This window comes from Anabrus simplex, chromosome 8, assembly GCF_040414725.1.
Source record: "Anabrus simplex isolate iqAnaSimp1 chromosome 8, ASM4041472v1, whole genome shotgun sequence".
Lineage (NCBI taxonomy): Eukaryota > Metazoa > Arthropoda > Insecta > Orthoptera > Tettigoniidae > Anabrus > Anabrus simplex.
In genome coordinates, this window is record NC_090272.1 from 55,394,038 (window position 1) to 55,410,805 (window position 16,768).

General features: G+C 38.0%; 1 protein-coding gene across 4 annotated transcripts in view; it reads right to left on the reverse strand.

Annotated features, from left to right (window-relative positions):
- LOC136878769 (prolyl endopeptidase) overlaps window positions 1–16,768 on the reverse strand; it is a 133,406-nt gene that overhangs the window by 116,625 nt on the left and 13 nt on the right. Inside the window, exon 1 of one of the 4 annotated variants that reach the window (XM_067152233.2) lies at window positions 16,658–16,767. The exons of 1 other annotated variant lie outside the window; for it this stretch is intronic. Coding sequence is in view for 2 of the 3 variants with exons in the window: in XM_067152230.2 (XP_067008331.2) it covers window positions 15,863–15,892 (30 nt within the window). In the remaining variant the exon portion in view is untranslated. Of the gene's footprint in view, window positions 1–11,819; window positions 11,839–15,862; window positions 15,908–16,657; window position 16,768 lie in introns of those variants that run through there. 2 more of the 4 variants (XM_067152230.2, XM_068228983.1) reach the window with 2 other exon arrangements.

Here is a 16,768-nt window from a genome sequence, read left to right on the forward strand (position 1 = left end):
ATGGGTAAACAGGATATAATGAAAATCGGTATGTAAAATCGGTGAATAAGGAACTACAGTTTACACTATAAATAATTTTATAAGACGCCCTATTATCATAGAGTCGAAAGAAAACTAAATGTAAAGGCCTACTATATAGAAAGCTCATAAAACTGATCAACAATAGCATTACATTGACCATTGTTTTTTGTGATGTGCTTTGTCTTCTCTTGCCACTCATCTCCGATAGGATTACTGCTGCGTACCGAGTATTTTTTTTAAATTTGCCTTACCGGTACCTCACACCAACACAGTTAGGTCTTATGGCGACGATGGGATAGGAAAGGGCTGTGAGTGTGAAGGAAGCGGCCTTGGCCTTAATTAAGGTACAGCACCAGCATTTCTCTGGTGTGAAAATGGGAGGGAATCCACAGAATAACATCTTCAGGGCTGCCGATAGTGTGGTTCGAATCCACTATCTCCCGGATGCAAACTAACAGCTGCGCGCCCCTAACCACACGGCCAACTCGCCCGATCGTACCAAGTGTAACAGTCTGCCTGAATATTGGTGGGAAGTAGCCGTGGAGTTAAATAACTTACTTCTTTAGCATGCTATTCCTCTGTTTCATAAATTTTCCGATACTACTGGTACGTAACACTCTGGTTCATCATAACATTCGAACTATTCATTCCCTACTCTGAGGCACTGATTGGAATGAGAAGTGTGCATATTTAACGGAATAATGGCAGAGAAGTGTTCACGGCTGTCTGCGACCTGGTCATTCCAGCTCTGGGACTTTGGACTGTTAGATCGGCACCGTAGAACTGTTTTTATTCTAGAAACCAACGCACTTTAGAAACTATGGCTCCTATATATTAACATCCAGTATTTATATTTATGACTCAAATTTTAATGCCAAATTATAGTTGAATCAATTTTATTTTAACATTGCAAACAATTTTTAGCCAAATTTTCAAATTGTAAAAACTGTGTTTTGGACGTCAATGTGTTTTAGTATTAAGAGTTACTCCATTTTAACATTGCAAATCATATTGTCATAATTTTTAATGTGTATATTATTCCTATGTTTTAAATATTGTTATCACTGAAATTAGATTTACATTCAATGTAATGAAATTTGTAACAACAATCCAAATATGACAAACCTTGAGAGAATTGTATAGGCTGATGATGCTTGTGAATAAAGCGAAACATGTCCCGGTAAATTAGTGTTGTAACATTATGACCTAGCAACACAAACTAATTCGTATTGAAAAGGTGGATTAAAACAACCAACAAATTGTTAGTATATCATACCGTAGAACTGTTCGTTAAAAGTGAGAAAATGTGCAGTTTTTCATTTGATCGAGTATTTTATGTGATAAGATTGCTTTTAATCGCTACGTTCCTACTGATGTTTTTGTAGTGACCTATGTTGGCTTCAGTTAGGAAAACCACAAATTCAGTCTTTCTGAGAATCCCGTAGCGAAGCAGATGTAGTTTGTCACTTCTGTTAACCCCTTATTTATCGGATTATCCAAAAACACAAAAATGCGTGTTTCTTTATTTTCGTAGGAGATTCCAAATTTTAATTTTCATATCTGTAACATCTTCACTTTTTGAGATATAAGTCTCCTCATACAAGGTCTTCAACCCCTTTTCACCCTTTTTTCATCCCCCATAATGGGATTTTCCAAAAACAGAAAAATACGTGTTTCTTTGTTTTTGATTGCCAATTTTTACGTCTGTAAACTTTGAAGTTTTTGAGATATAGATATCCTCATTTTAAAAATTTGCCCCCCTTTTCACCCCATTAGCGAAGAAATATCCAAATATCCTCCCTTAGCGAGCACCTACATGTTAATACGAAAGTATCCTCAAAATTTCATTTCATTATGTCCAGTAGTTTTGGCTCGGCAATGATGAATCAGTAAATATGTTGGAAGATAGTCCGCCTGGTCAATACTATTCATTTATTTACCTTTCACCTTAACATCTAGTACATGTTTCGAGAATATTATGCATTCTCTTCCTCAGCTAGTGGATTAAAATTCAGTATACAATAAGACCTGACTAAAATACGGGGGCCCCCATTAAAATTCAAAACAATGAGTATGACAATGTGACACTTAAAAATTTTGGATAGTACAAACATAGAATTAAAATCCCATTTTGTCAAGTACAAATTAAAAACACAATATAGTAATGTCTAATTAAATACAACGTCTTGTGATGATATTAATTCACAGTGTCCTTGAAGTTGCCTTGCGTAGTTCAAAAATGTTGAGTTAAGAATGAATGAAATTGCATTAAAACTTGAAGTCCTGCCGATATCCACCGTTAATGGGTGTTAAAATGATGTCTATTTAAATTAAAATATTGGACACAGCGTCGTATGATGATGTGAATTTACGGTGTCCTAGGAATTATAATACTATCTTGCGTAGTTCAATTGGATTTGTACAAGAATAAATGAAGTTGCGTTAAAACTTGGAGTCCTGCCATTATCTTCGGTTGATAGATGTATTATGCAGCCAGGTTGAAAATAGGTTAAAATGGTCAGTGTGATGATGTAAATATTACGTGTGGCATGCATGTGTTAGATAGATGTTGAGGCACCTGATGTGTTTTTAATTTGTACTTGACAAAATGGGATTTTAATTCTATGTTTGTACTATCCAAAATTTTTAAGTGTCACATTGTCATACTCATTGTTTTGAATTTTAATGGGGGCCCCCGTATTTTAGTCAGGTCTTATTGTATACTGAATTTTAATCCACTAGCTGAGGAAGAGAATGCATAATATTCTCGAAACATGTACTAGATGTTAAGGTGAAAGGTAAATAAATGAATAGTATTGACTAGGCGGACTATCTTCCAACATATTTACTGTTACTAAGTCAATACGGATCCAATCCCGACCATCATGGTCAAGATTATTAATAATGATGAATCAGTCAGTCAGTCAGGACAAGTTCTTTTATATATATAGACTAGCAAGATACCCGTGCTTCGCTACGGTATTATACTGAAATTTATAATTGAATGCTTATTGTTTTAGATATATAATCCGCCGAAATTCGCGATCTGACTCGTTTTCTGCGAGAATCCACCAAAATTCCCGATCTGACTCGTTTTCTATTAGATTCCGGCACGTTTCCTCCCATTTTTCAATCTTCCTTTCCAGCAATCGATTTCGTACTTCCCGGGCTAGTCTCAGGTATCCCTCCCGGTCAGTTGGGTCCGTAAATCTTTGCCAGCTTTTCCTATAATCATTTTAATGTGTATAAAATCCTTCAGGAGATCCGGCGTGGTGTCATATTGGGTGCTTTGGCGGCACTGAACCCGCGGCCGGACTGCATTCTTAGTCATTACCCGTCCAGGAGCCGCTTCCAGCGCGGTCCGCACATTTGACGACGGTCCGGAACATTATTATTATTATTATTATTATTATTATTATTATTATTATTATTATTATTATTATTATTATTATTATTATTATTATTATTATTATTATTATTATTATTATTATTATTATGTGTTGCTGGAATGGCTGATGACAGGGAAAACCGGTTATCCGGAGAAAAACCTGTCCCGCCTCCGTTTTTTTTTGCTAGGGGCTTTACGTCGCACCGACACAGATAGGTCTTATGGCGACGATGGGATAGGAATGGCCTAGGAGTTGGAAGGAAGCGGCCGTGGCCTTAATTAAGGTACAGCCCCAGCATTTGCCTGGTGTGAAAATGGGAAACCACGGAAAACCATCTTCAGGGCTGCCGACAGTGGGATTCGAACCCCCTATCTCCCGGATGCAAGCTCACAGCCGCGCGCCTCTACGCGCACGGCCAACTCGCCCGGTGCCTCCGTTTTTTCCAGCACGAATGTCACGTGGAGTGACCGGGATTTGAACCACGGTACCCAGCCGTAAGAGGCCGGCGCGCTGCCGCCTGAGCAACGGAGGATACTTATAAGTACATTAAGAACAGTAAAATCAATTGGTCTCACCTCCTTCTACACCCCACCGCCGTTAAGTTTATTTACCACCACCCCAGTCCCCCCCCCCCAAAAAAAAAATTAAAAGAAGGCTTGTTTCTTTATGTTTAAAGGAGATTCCAAACACCAATGTTCACGTCTATTGCCTTCAGTTTTGAGATATAAGTATCCCCATAAAAATAATTTACTTTTCTCACTTCATTTCACACTACTCTTCCCCCCCCCCTAAGTGAATTTTCCCGCAAAAAGTACTTGTTTCTGTAATAGTAAAAGATCTTCTAAATACCAATTATCACGACTCTAACTTCTTCAGTTTTTTATTTATGTGTCCCCATGAAAGGAATTCAACTTCTTTACACTCCCACCCTCCAAGATGGTTTCCCCACCAAAACGCGTTTTTCTTTGTTTTTAAAGGAGATCTAAATACGAATTTTCACGTCTGTAACAACTTTAGTTTTTATTGGATGTATGCATTCTCATACAATTAAGTCAATTAAATTTTTAATTCTTTCACCCCCCCCCCCCTTCATTGCATTTTCCGAGAATACGTCATTCTTTACTTTTAAAGCAGATTGCAAATATCAAATTTCACGTCTGTAACATCTTCATTTTTGAGATATCAGTAGCCTAATTAAAAGAATTCAACACCATTTTCAGTCAATTTTACCCAGCCCCCACCACCCAAGTGGTATTTCCGAAAACTAAAAATACACGATTCGCTATGTTTAATAGAGATAAAAAATACCATTTTTCACTTCTGTAACATGTTAAGTTTTTTTAGATATACTATAAAAATTCTCATTTTAAAATTTCACCCCTTTTGAGTTCCCCTTAAGTGCAGTTTCAAAAAACAAATCACCTATGTTTCTTTACATTTACAGGAGATTCTAAACACCCACTTTTTACGTCTGTAACATTTTACGTTTCCAAGATATTCTGTAGATATAGCCTTTCAAAAAATTCACCCCAATTTGTCACTCCTGTTTAACTGCCATTAATTGGATTTTCCAAAAACTAAAAAATACGTGTTTCTTTATTTTTAAAGGAGGTCCCATATACAAATTTTCAGTTCTGTAATATCTTCAGGTTCTGAAATATAAGTATCCTCATTAAAGGCATTCAACCCATTTTTCACCCTTTTACACCCCTCCTATTGGGATATACAGGAAACAAAAAAATACGTGTTCCTTTATTTTTAGAGGTGATTCTAACTACCAATTTTTACATCTGTAAATTTTAAAGTTTTAAGATGTGGACACACTCATTAAAAAAAATTCACACCCCCATTTTCACCCCCCAATATTTGAATTTTCCGAAAACGAAAAAATACGTGTTTCTTTACTTTTAAAGTAGATCCCAAATACCAATTTTCAGGTCTGTAATATCTTCAGGTTCTGAAATATAAGTAGCCTCATTAAAGGCATTCAACCCATTATTCACCCTTTTACACCCTTCCTATTGGGATTTTCCGAAAACAAAAGAATACATGTTTCTTTATTTTTAAAGGAGATTCTAAATACCAATTTTTATATCCATACACTTTAAAAGTTTTGAGATATAGATACACTCATTTTAAAAAATCACCCCCTTTTCACCCCCCCCCCCATTAATTGGATTTTCCAAAAACAAAAAATACGTGTTTCTTTATTTTTAAAAGAGATCCCAAACACCAATTTTCAGGTCTGTAATATCTTCAGGTTCTGAGATATAAGCAGCCTCATTAAAGGCATTCAACCCCTTTTACACCCCTTTTCACGATTCCTATTGCGATTTTCCGAAAACAAAAAAATTCGTGTTTCTTTATTTTTAATGAAGATTCTAAATACCAATTTTCACATCTGCAAACTTTAAAAGTTTGGAGATATAGATTCACTCATTTTTAAAATTCACCCCCTTTTCACCCTCCCATTCATTGGATTTTCCAAAAACGAAAAAATACGTGTTTCTTTATTTTTAAAAAAGATCAAAAGTACCAATTTTCAGGTTTGCAATATCTTCATTTTCTGAGATATAAGCACCGATATCCTGATTAGGCATTCAACCCAATTTTCACCCTTTTTCACCCCTCCTATTGGGATTGTCTGAAAACAAAAAAATACGTGTCTCCTTATTTTTAAAGAAGATTCTAAATACCAATTTTCATATCTCTAAACTTTTAAAGTTTTGAGATATAAACACACTCATTTTAAAATTTCACCCCCCTTTTCACCCCCTTAGCGACGGAATATCCAAAAATCCTCTCTTAGCGAGCACCTACATCTTAATATGAATATATCCCCAAAATTTCATTTCTTTATGTCCAGTAGTTTTGGCTCGGCGATGATGAATCAGTCAGTCAGTCAGGACAAGTTATTTTATATATATATAGATGATGAAAAAAAAATGTCTATAGGAAAGATGAAAAGAAATAAAAATTGACTGTGCACCAAAGGTTCATATTGTGGTGCACCAGAAATTAGCAATATCGAGTGCATTCCTTGTCGCCTCAAGCAGCTTTTTCAGTACATGTGGCAGGACAAAGATGACATTCTAGCAGATGGGCCATAGTCCGCACTTCACCACAGCCACAAAAAACAGAATCCACCAAATATCCCCACTTGTGTAGATTGGTCTTGCATCTAGTAACACCCGAGCTCAGCATTTTTAGATATCTCCAAGTCATCCAGTACTCCATACATCCAGCTAGCAATTCTTCACGAGGTGTTTTTCATTTTCCGAGATGCTCAACCCTAGCTTACCACAAAGTGAGTCTTGCTTATTGTTGTGTTCCTTTAAGTTTCTGTGTGATGGTACTGGTTGGAGTCCATACAATGGATGAGCTTGGGATTTTAATGATGTGGTCTCCTCCTTGCGGGCTGCTACCTCACATCGGATATCAGGAGGTGCGACGCTAGCAAGATTGTACAGTTTTTCTTGAGGTGTAGATCTTACAGCCTGTGATGATGTGACACATTTCATTAATTGCCACATCTACGTCTTTGGTATGGCAAGATCTGTACCACACTAGGCAAAAGTACTCTGCTGTCAAGTGACATAATGCTAGTGCCGAGGGTCTCACTGTGTCTCACTGTGCTCCCCAAGTTGTTCCACTCAGCTGAAGTACCACACTATTCCTGGCAGCCACTTTGTTCTTGGTATTCAGACAATGTTTTCTATAAGAAAATGTGCAGTCTAAAGTAACCCTGAGATAATTTGGGGTCTCACAATGTGCCAGCTTGATCCCTCCCCATTTGGAAGTTCAGGTATCTAGCAGCCTGTTTACTTTTAAAATAGAAATATGCAAGTTTGAGTTTCTGCTAAATTTGACTTCAGTCGATTTTTCCTGTAGTAGGTGGTAAGATCTTCCGAAGCGCTAGTTAAAGTCATTTCAATCTCTTCAAAACTGTCAACTTGAACAGTGAGAGCAAGGTCATCTGCATAGATGAAATTCTGAGCCCTTTTGGATAATGGTTGATCATTTGTGTAGATGTTAAAAAGAGCTGGGGCAAGTATCCTACCTTGAGGTAATCCATTGTTCTGCATTCTTCACCTACTTTTGTTTCCCTGGAATTCCACAAAGAACCTTCTGTTTTGTAGGAGGTTTCTGATCATACAGGTAAGCTGCTAGTCATGAGTAATCACATGAGTTTTACCACAAGGAGATTATGTTTGACAGTGTCACAGGCTGCCAAGGGATCGATAAAAATGGCACCTGTTACCTTCCGCCTTTCAAAAAATCTTTGATTTGTTGAGTCAATTTGAGGATCTGTGATGTGCAACTCTTACCTTCCTGAAATCTACTTGTTAAGGAATGTGATAAGGTTCGATTTTCTCCTTCATTCTTTGAAGGATGAGTCTTTCGAGCAACTTGACATATATTTGATATTCTCCACAATTTTTCTGTACAATGACATGATTAAGTGTAAGAGAGGACCATGTGTCCTAACTTTGCCAGTATTAAATAAATAAAATAAAAGAGTAATGAAATGGGTCTATACTACAATGGGTCATTCTGGTCTTTACCAGGCTTAAGAATGGCAATAACCTTAGCTTTCCTCAAAACTTTTGATTGACTACAGTCTACTATGGGTTGTGATAGTAATCACAGCCTGCTCTTATCAAATATATTTTGAAGCTTCAGTATAATATGAAATTACCTCAGCATGCCTGGCCATATGCATGCAATGTATGGACGTTCAGTGGTGTGAAAAATCTATCTTATTTTTATTTTTCAAGAGACTTCAAAGGGCACGTATACTTTACATATTCACATGTTCTCTTTATTTCTGACTGACTGATATTGGGCTCTATTTATATTTTATGCACTTATTTGTTTCTTCTACCAGACCCGCAGTCTAGGGGTAAAGTGCCTGGTATCGCCTGTAGAACATTGAGGGCATCTCCTCTCAGAGCCACAATAAGGGATGTAGTTTTGTCTCTTTCACTCCAACGGTGAGGAAAATATGCCACCTTGAACTGGTGCAGGTACATACTCCGTGGCACCTTCTTGTCAAAAGTTGGTGGCATCACTTTGGTTGAACGTGGTACTACAGATGTTGGCCCCTCTGCATAAACCCCATTTCGTACGTTATCACATAGATATGTAACTTCTCTCTGCAGTTCTTGGCAAACGGTATAAAATTTTTGGTCAACCATGTCTATTTTCTCATCAACGTCACGTTGTACGGTGTTCATTTTTACTTCAAGTTCATCTTTTACTTTTACCATCTCTGCGCACTTATCGGTACAAGCTTTCACTCCAACTGACTCTTGATTGCAAACTTTCAGACTGCTGCCAACAATCATTTACATCAACCTGTGAAGTCCTCTGTAGGGTCGGTGGATGCAGAGTGGCTCTCAGCCCACAAGTGGCCACGGCTGATCCGTGGTCCGGCAGCTCTGTACTCCGACCGGCCAATCGAGCAGAGGAGGGGTAGCCACTGATCTAATGTGACTCTACACCTCTGTATTCAAGAGACAGGGTGGGGCTGGACCTCACGGCTGGTTTCCCATCATTGGCTGTCCTGAATATGGTTTTCCATGGTTTACCATTCTCCTGCACTAAGGCGAATGCCAGGATATTTCCTAGTATACTCCACGGCTGCCACACATCTCCTTCATCATAACAAATCTCCCAGCCTGAAAGACAGCATTATCGTCCAAGAGACCCACTCCCCCTTCAGGGGAGGAATGAAAACATTTTACTAGTAGTAGTCCCCTGTAGACTGTTTTAAGGAAGTAATTTTGTAATTTTCAGGAACAACATAGAAACCAAGGAAAGTAGTGAAATTAATATATAACAGACAAACAAAATTGATGGGGGTAGCACAAACCTGCAACGTTATGGAGCAGCCACCCATTGATCACTGATGGTTGATTGACTGAGCTGAACTGAAATTTCTTTTACCTGACACATTGGAGGCTTTGTTTGACATCATGTGATACTGTGTCTGATAGACTCACCATACTGTTCCGCATTTTATATGTGTGTGTTTTCATATGTGAGGTTGTAGATGCAAACTTCAATAAGGAAGTAGGATATTTACATAACACATATAGGTAGCAGGTAGGGACCCTCTTCGGAGGCAGCCCTACCCATGGAGTGGCGTACCTGTGTATGTGGGTTCGCAGAACATACTGACTCGGTGTGTATCATCTGGTAAGAGTCCCAGCTCAGAGTTACAAGTGAAGAACTCAATAGTATCTGCAGCGGAGAAGGTGGACTTCAGTACAGCGGAAGAGGCAGCCCTGGACTTGGGGATAAATAAGAGTACAATCTAAAGAGGCCAAAGGCTTTTAGTCATCTGAGGCTCTTTAGGAGGGCTGATGCTACTGCTACTGATGCTACTGAAACTCCATTACCAACGGTTTACTCGGCAGAGAAGATGGGCTTCAGTTCGGTGAGTGAAGCGGAAGAGAAAGTGCCAGGCAGACTGGCTATGAAGGCGCCACTCGGTTTTTCGTGAGTCAGCAGCAGTCCATTGCAGTTTCGGTGTTTGACACCACATGTCTCATGCATACGTGCCATGGTGAAAGATTCTGAAATCATAGTGTGTAGGTCACTTCCTGGCAAGGTGTGAAGGTTAGATCCAGTTCAGGATATACCATTTTTGGAAGGGTAAAGAGGATTGAGAGTGTCGCATTGATGTTGTTGGATTTGCCATGAAAACAAATATAGTTGCTAATTACCAACTTGTCCCAACTGCAGTTAGTAAAAAGACTTATAACTCTCCATATACCACTCTCCGGAGATAGTTACATGACTCTCATCTCTGCTTCTGCTCTGCTCTATAACTTGCTTTCCACAACAATCTCCAATGTACCAACTAAAGATAAGCTCTTCCTACTAGGTGACTTTAGTGCTAGAGTTGGGAAGGATAACTTGCTATGGGAAAATGTAATGGGCAAACAAGGACTCCAGCAGTTGGAATGCCAATGGATTACTGCTTCTTCGTCTATGTACCGAACATGAACTTTTCATAACTAATACGCAGCTTCGCCTACCTAATCACTTCAAGACCACATGGATACACCCTTGCTCTAAGCATTGGCACATCCTTGATAACAACATCACTCAAAAGTGTGATAGGAAGGATGTCCTTATCACCAGGACATTAGAAATGTTGATGATTGCTGGATGGATCACAAGTTGCTATTCTCTCATCTTAGAATCAGTTTTTTCCATAAATCACCCAGGCATTTTCAAACCACATCCAGGCAGAAATTTAATACATCTAAACTTTGAGATGGACCCACTGCCATGAATTTCCACAACATGATCTCTGAGATGCTGGCAAGTGCTCCAGTCAACACAAAGAATGTTGAGCAGGAATGGGCTACATTAAGGAGAGTAATCACAGAATCAGCTGGGAAAACCATTGGTTTTAAGAAAAATGTAAGACAAGACTGGTTTGATGACAACAACAAAGAGATTTTGTGTGTCATCAATGCTAAATGAGTAGCCCATCTATCCCTTCTTCAAGATCCATCTTTAGATGCAAAAACTTCCTCAGACTTTCTCAAACTTAAGCATAAATGTCAGGGGCAAATAAGAGAGATAAAGAACAACTGGTGGCAGCAGAAAGCTCAGGAACTGCAAAATAAAAGAAATAAATTGTTTCAATAAAATATTTCTTATAATTGCACTTCAGTCATCATCATCATCATCAATGTCCCACTCCAGTCACCTGGGTGTGGTTAACAAGCCTCCTCCACTTCTTTCTGTCCTTCCACTTTACCTGCTCCATTACTTACGCCACATCCAATCCAGTTTCTCTAATGTCCTTCCAAATCTGCTCCATCCACCTTCTTCTCGGTCTTCCAACTGGTCTCTTTCCTTTAACTTCTCTTTCCAATTCCCTTCTTGCTACCCATTCCTTTCCCATTCTTTTTACATGTCCGAACCATCTCAGTCTTGCTTTCTGTATGTTTTGTACTAACGGTTCTATATTTAGCTCTTCTCTGATTTTAATATTTTGAATTCTATCTCTTCTTGTCTTTTTAACCAATGTTCTTAAAAATTTCATTTTTACTGCTTGGATATTACTATTTTGTCTCTTATTAGTTACCAGCGATTCTAGTTCGTATGTTACAATTGGTATGAAGTACTGTTTGTATAATGTTAATTTCATTCTCTTGGGTACATTGTCATCCCACAAAAGCTCTCAGACTTGATGATACAATGTTGTACGTTACCTTTACTTAGTCTGTTATTAATTTCAGGGTTGATTTCATTACTTCCTTTAATAATGCTACCCAGATATGTAAAATGTTCTACATTCTCTAACCGTTCTCCGTCTATGTTCACTTGGCTTCTCTTTTTCTCTTTTCCACAGTGCATAACTATAGTTTTCTTTTTACTTATTACCATTCCAAACTCCTTCAGATTTTCATTCCGAATGTCCAGCCTCCTTTGTACTTCGTTTTCTTCCTCTCCTTTGTACTTCCTTTTCTCCCTTTCCCTAAATCACCCCATCATCTGCAAATACCAAAGCATTCACTTCATCACTACTGATACTCTATTTTACACATTTTATGATTTTATCCATCAATATAATAAACAATAATGGTGACAGTGCACTTCCTTGCCTGAGACTTTTTTTTTGTATAAAATATTTCAGAGTTACCACTCTCCACTTGTACTCTGCTTTTACTCTCATGATACAACATTTTTAACAGAAAAGAAATTTATAGCTTATAACTGCAAAGTATGTCTGATGCCTAAGACCTGCATAACTCCTATGCAGGAATAAAGCAGTTATATGGCCCAACTCGCTCCTCCTCTGGGACACTGAAAGCTGCTGATAATGCTACCACTATTATTGATAGTCAAGAAATTGTAATTATTATTTCTATTTGTGCTTAGTAATAACCTATTGTAATTAGGATACGTTTAAACGTAGTTTAAAAATTATTGTAGTGTACTCGAAATTAGAGTGCTCATTCTATAATTTATTTTGAGTAGTAGTCTTGCAAATTTCAAACTTTAATTGTAATTTTCATTTCTGTGTGTGCTTAGTAATAACCTGTTGTAATTAGGATACGTCTGAACATACTTTAAAATTATTGTAGTATATTATGGTATCTTATTAGAAATAAGTGTATTTATTCTATTACTGTGAAATATTTGTGTAGTATAGTATCTATAGTATCTGTGGTATCTCTCTTACTAGAATTCTGTTGTAGTAATTAGGGTAGACTTCACTGCAGTTTAGAATTGTGTAATTCTTGTGCATTACTTTCAGTTTTCAGTAATTAACAGCAATTTTCATTCTATTTGGCTGTTGCAGGAAAAAAAAAAAATTGTACAACTAAGTAGTATTGTAGTAGTAGTAGTAGTAGCCTATATTAATTACCTTATTGTCGTGTGATCTTTGTGAACTATCCTAGACAATATTTCTTTCTTTTCATTTTTATTTTGCACAGAATAAGTTATTTTTCCTTTTCTTTTCATTATTCCATAAAAAATGGCTAAGGAGTGGGTGTGGCCAGGCATTAAGAAGTATGAGGGAGGAGTTGGAGGGTTTGAGGGAGATAATTAGGATTCTCTCAGAAGACAGGAAGAAAAGTAGGCCTCCCTCAAAAAATGTACAGGATACAGTAGGTGTAAGAGAGGGATGAGAAGGAAAGGGGGAATTGCAGAAGACAGGTGATCTAATGTTTTAAGGGGAAGGAGAATGCAGTCGAAGGGCTCTGTTCAGGATCAGAATTCAGGACAGGTGTCTACGAGAAATCCATACGAGTCACTGTAGGTAGAACAACCGAGGGAAGATGAGGAACAGGGAACTGTTGCTGAGAAGTATGGAAGTAGGAGGAAGGGAAAAGGTAGGAAAGAGAAATGTGGAGTGGTGGATAGGAAAAGACAGGTAGAACAGGGTAATGGGAGGGAGAAAAGGGAGGAAGAAGTAGTTTCTGCAGCTGTCAGGAAAGATAGGGCCGACCAGGAGAGGAGGGGATCAAATGAGGTGGGTAAGGTTGAAGCTCTGGTCATGGGGGATTCCATTGTTAGACAAGTGGGGAAAGTGTGTGGAGGAAAGGGAACCAGGGTAGAGTGTTATCCAGGAATTAGGTTGAGGCAGATGTTGAGGAAAGAAGAAGAAAAGGAGGAGGGAAAGGAGAAGGTGGTAGTGTTTCACGTTGATACTAACAACGAAAGACAAGCAGGTATAAGTACAAACATAGTTGGGGATGTGTGGGATCTGGTAAATGCAGCACAGCTGAAGTTTAAGGAAGTGGAGATTGTTATCATTGGAATACTCTGTAGGAGGGATACTGACTGGAAGGTGATTGGGGATTTAAATGAGACTATGGAGTGGGTATGTGGGAAACTGGGAGTGAGATTTCTAGATCATAATAGGTGGGTAGGAGATAGGGATCTGCACTCAGATGGCCTTCACTTAAACTGCAGTGGTACATATAAGTTAGGAAATTTGTTTAGAAGGGTAATAGGGAGGTACATTCAGGGAAACGGGCTGGCCTAGGGAGCAGTGATAAGGGTACGGGAACTGGAAGTCAAGTAGGGATGACATAAAAATGTTAGTGCTCAACTGTAGAAGTATTGTGAAGAAAGGAATAGAATTAAGTAATTTTACAGATGTACTGTATATTTACCAGATATTGTAACAGGAGTTGAATCATGGTTGAGAAATGATATAATGGATGCAGAAATATTCTCACAGAACTGGAGTGTGTATCGTAGAGATAGGATAGGAATGGTAGCAGGGGGAGTATTCATTCTGGTGAAAGAAGAATTTGTAAGCTACAAAAAAGTTAAAGATGACAAACGTGAAATTCTAGGTGTAAGGCTCATTTCTAAATATAATAGGCAACTTGATGTCTTTGGAGTGTACAGACCGGGAAAGGGTAGCGCTGATGCTGATTCAGAATTATTGGATAAGATAATCAGCTATGTGGGAAACGACATGGAAAGCAATGCGATTGTACGGGAGATCTGAATTGATAATACCAATATAATTGGTCCGTTATTGGACATTAAAAATTTTCCAGCTAACACATTCCTCATTGCCAGCGTTTTGCCCAAATGTGCTAAGTTGGGCTCATCAGTTGGTAAATAGCACACCTACCAAGATGCATGGCTAGTGCATACCGTGGAGGCCACTGCATAGGCTACTTGGAGCCACCGGCAGTGCCATTGCACTATGAGAGACTTCGTCTCATTTTCAAAAATTTATGGCTGTCTGGCCATCAGATGATGGTGCTGGTAAAACTAGATGAGCTCTATAGAGAAACTGGAGTAATAGATGGTATTAGTGATCACAAAACTGTGTTTGTCGTAGTTAAAAATAAATGTGAAAGAAAGGAAGGTATTTAGGGCTGTTAGGCAATACCATATGGCTGATAAAACAGGCATGAGGGAGTTTTTAAAATGTAACTATGATGCACTAGGTGACTAGTCACCTTAGCCGCTCGAGGAGATCTGCTAATCTGGTAGATTACATGTCCCAACTTATAACACCAGTTGTAATGATTGTATCCTAAATATAAGGATTGATAAGTATTGGAGAGGTGGTTTAACTTATTGTTTGCAATTACAATTTTTATAATCTGATATCCAATATGGTTACAGTGAGATTTATAATGTAAGTGGTATGTTCCGAGCTGTGTCAGTGGAAAGATGGCGTGGAATGACATCAGTAGACGAATAAGTTTGAGTGGTGTCTTTAAAATTAGGAAAGATCACAATATGAAGATAAAGATTGAATTCAAGAGGACAAATTGGGGCAAATATTTCTTTTTAGGAAGGGGAGGGATTGGAATAACTTACCAAGGGAGATGTTCAATAAATTTCCAATTTCTTTGCAATCATTTTAGAAAAAGGCTAGGAAAATAACAGATATGGAATCTTCCACCTGGGTAACTGCCCTAAATACAGATCAGGATTGATTGATTCAAGCTGCTTAGACTATGGTTGATGCTGAGTAATGAGATTCAGAGCATAACTACTGCATCTGAGTGTTATGAAAGGTGTTACTCATGGGGGGTCATGATGTAATCGCATTTTCTGGTTCAGTGAGGAAAGCAATGGCAAACTACCTCTCTCCTCATCTTGCCCAGCATGCCTCATTTTGACTCTGTCATAGGTTTATGCAGTTTCACTATAACTGTACGACCCTCAGTGGTGTTATCTGATGATTTGAGAGACAGGCTTCCAACTTATGAATCATTATATCATGTTCCTCTGTATGCTTCTTTCATTCTTTTTCTCAGTATCCTATCATTCCATTTCCTCAGTTACTGACCTATATATTTGCATAAGCCTTGTTCTTTCCTTCTGATTTTTTTATTTTTCCAGTCTAAAATTACTTGTTAAAAATTTGCTGACTTCCACTGAACTATTTCTAAATAATTTGTGCACCAGATGTTCATAAATATGCTGCATTTTCTACGTACTGGTATTTGATTTAATTTGATGAATTTCATACCCTCTTGAAAAGTTAGGACACTTTTCAAATGTCATTTATAAGAAGTACCGTACATTAGATACCAGCAGACATATCATCATCATCATCATCATCATCTTTCCATTCACTGGCCCATTCTGTATTACTAGGCAGGTCCCAAGACTGTCACTGTGAGAGTGTATGAGAGAGTAACTCTTGCACATGTCTAGGTTATCTGCAAACATGGTGAAGCACTTAGAAATCAACATGAATTATACAAGAAAGTACTGGTACTTAAGCTCAATGGATCCTGAAAGCTGATTACAACAGACTTGACTCATGGTTTTATAATTGACCTTACCATCAGAACAGGCTTCTGAAACCCAACCAGCAGATGTTCATAAAGAGAAGTGCAACCCACAATGCTATACCGGTACTATAAATAAAAATGTATAACATTTATAGAAGCAGTGGGTCTTATGATTGCATCATAGGTACAATAACAGCTAGATTTGCACATTTCTGTAAGATTTTCAGATTTAGTACACAACAAATTTTTGAACTCAGTAGCCTTGGTGGCTTAAGGGTTGAATTGCACATCAGGGGAATCATTTACTGTACGCCTATATAACAGTTATGACTAACATTTGGATCAGCTGTGTTTTCTCTGCTAGAACAGCCTTCATGACCCTCCTTCCATCTCCAGTATAAAGATATGTATGTTTGGAATACTTCATCAGCCTTAGTTAGAGGAAGCTGAATGGTATTAACTATTGAAAATAATAGTGTAAATAAGTAGACTTACACATATAGTGGACCTGTGTCATTTTATGATTTCCTTCATTTTGTTATCATATCTTGAGAAATTCTGTTTCGTAACATACAAACTGATAAAAGAGACAGGAAAAGAAAGACT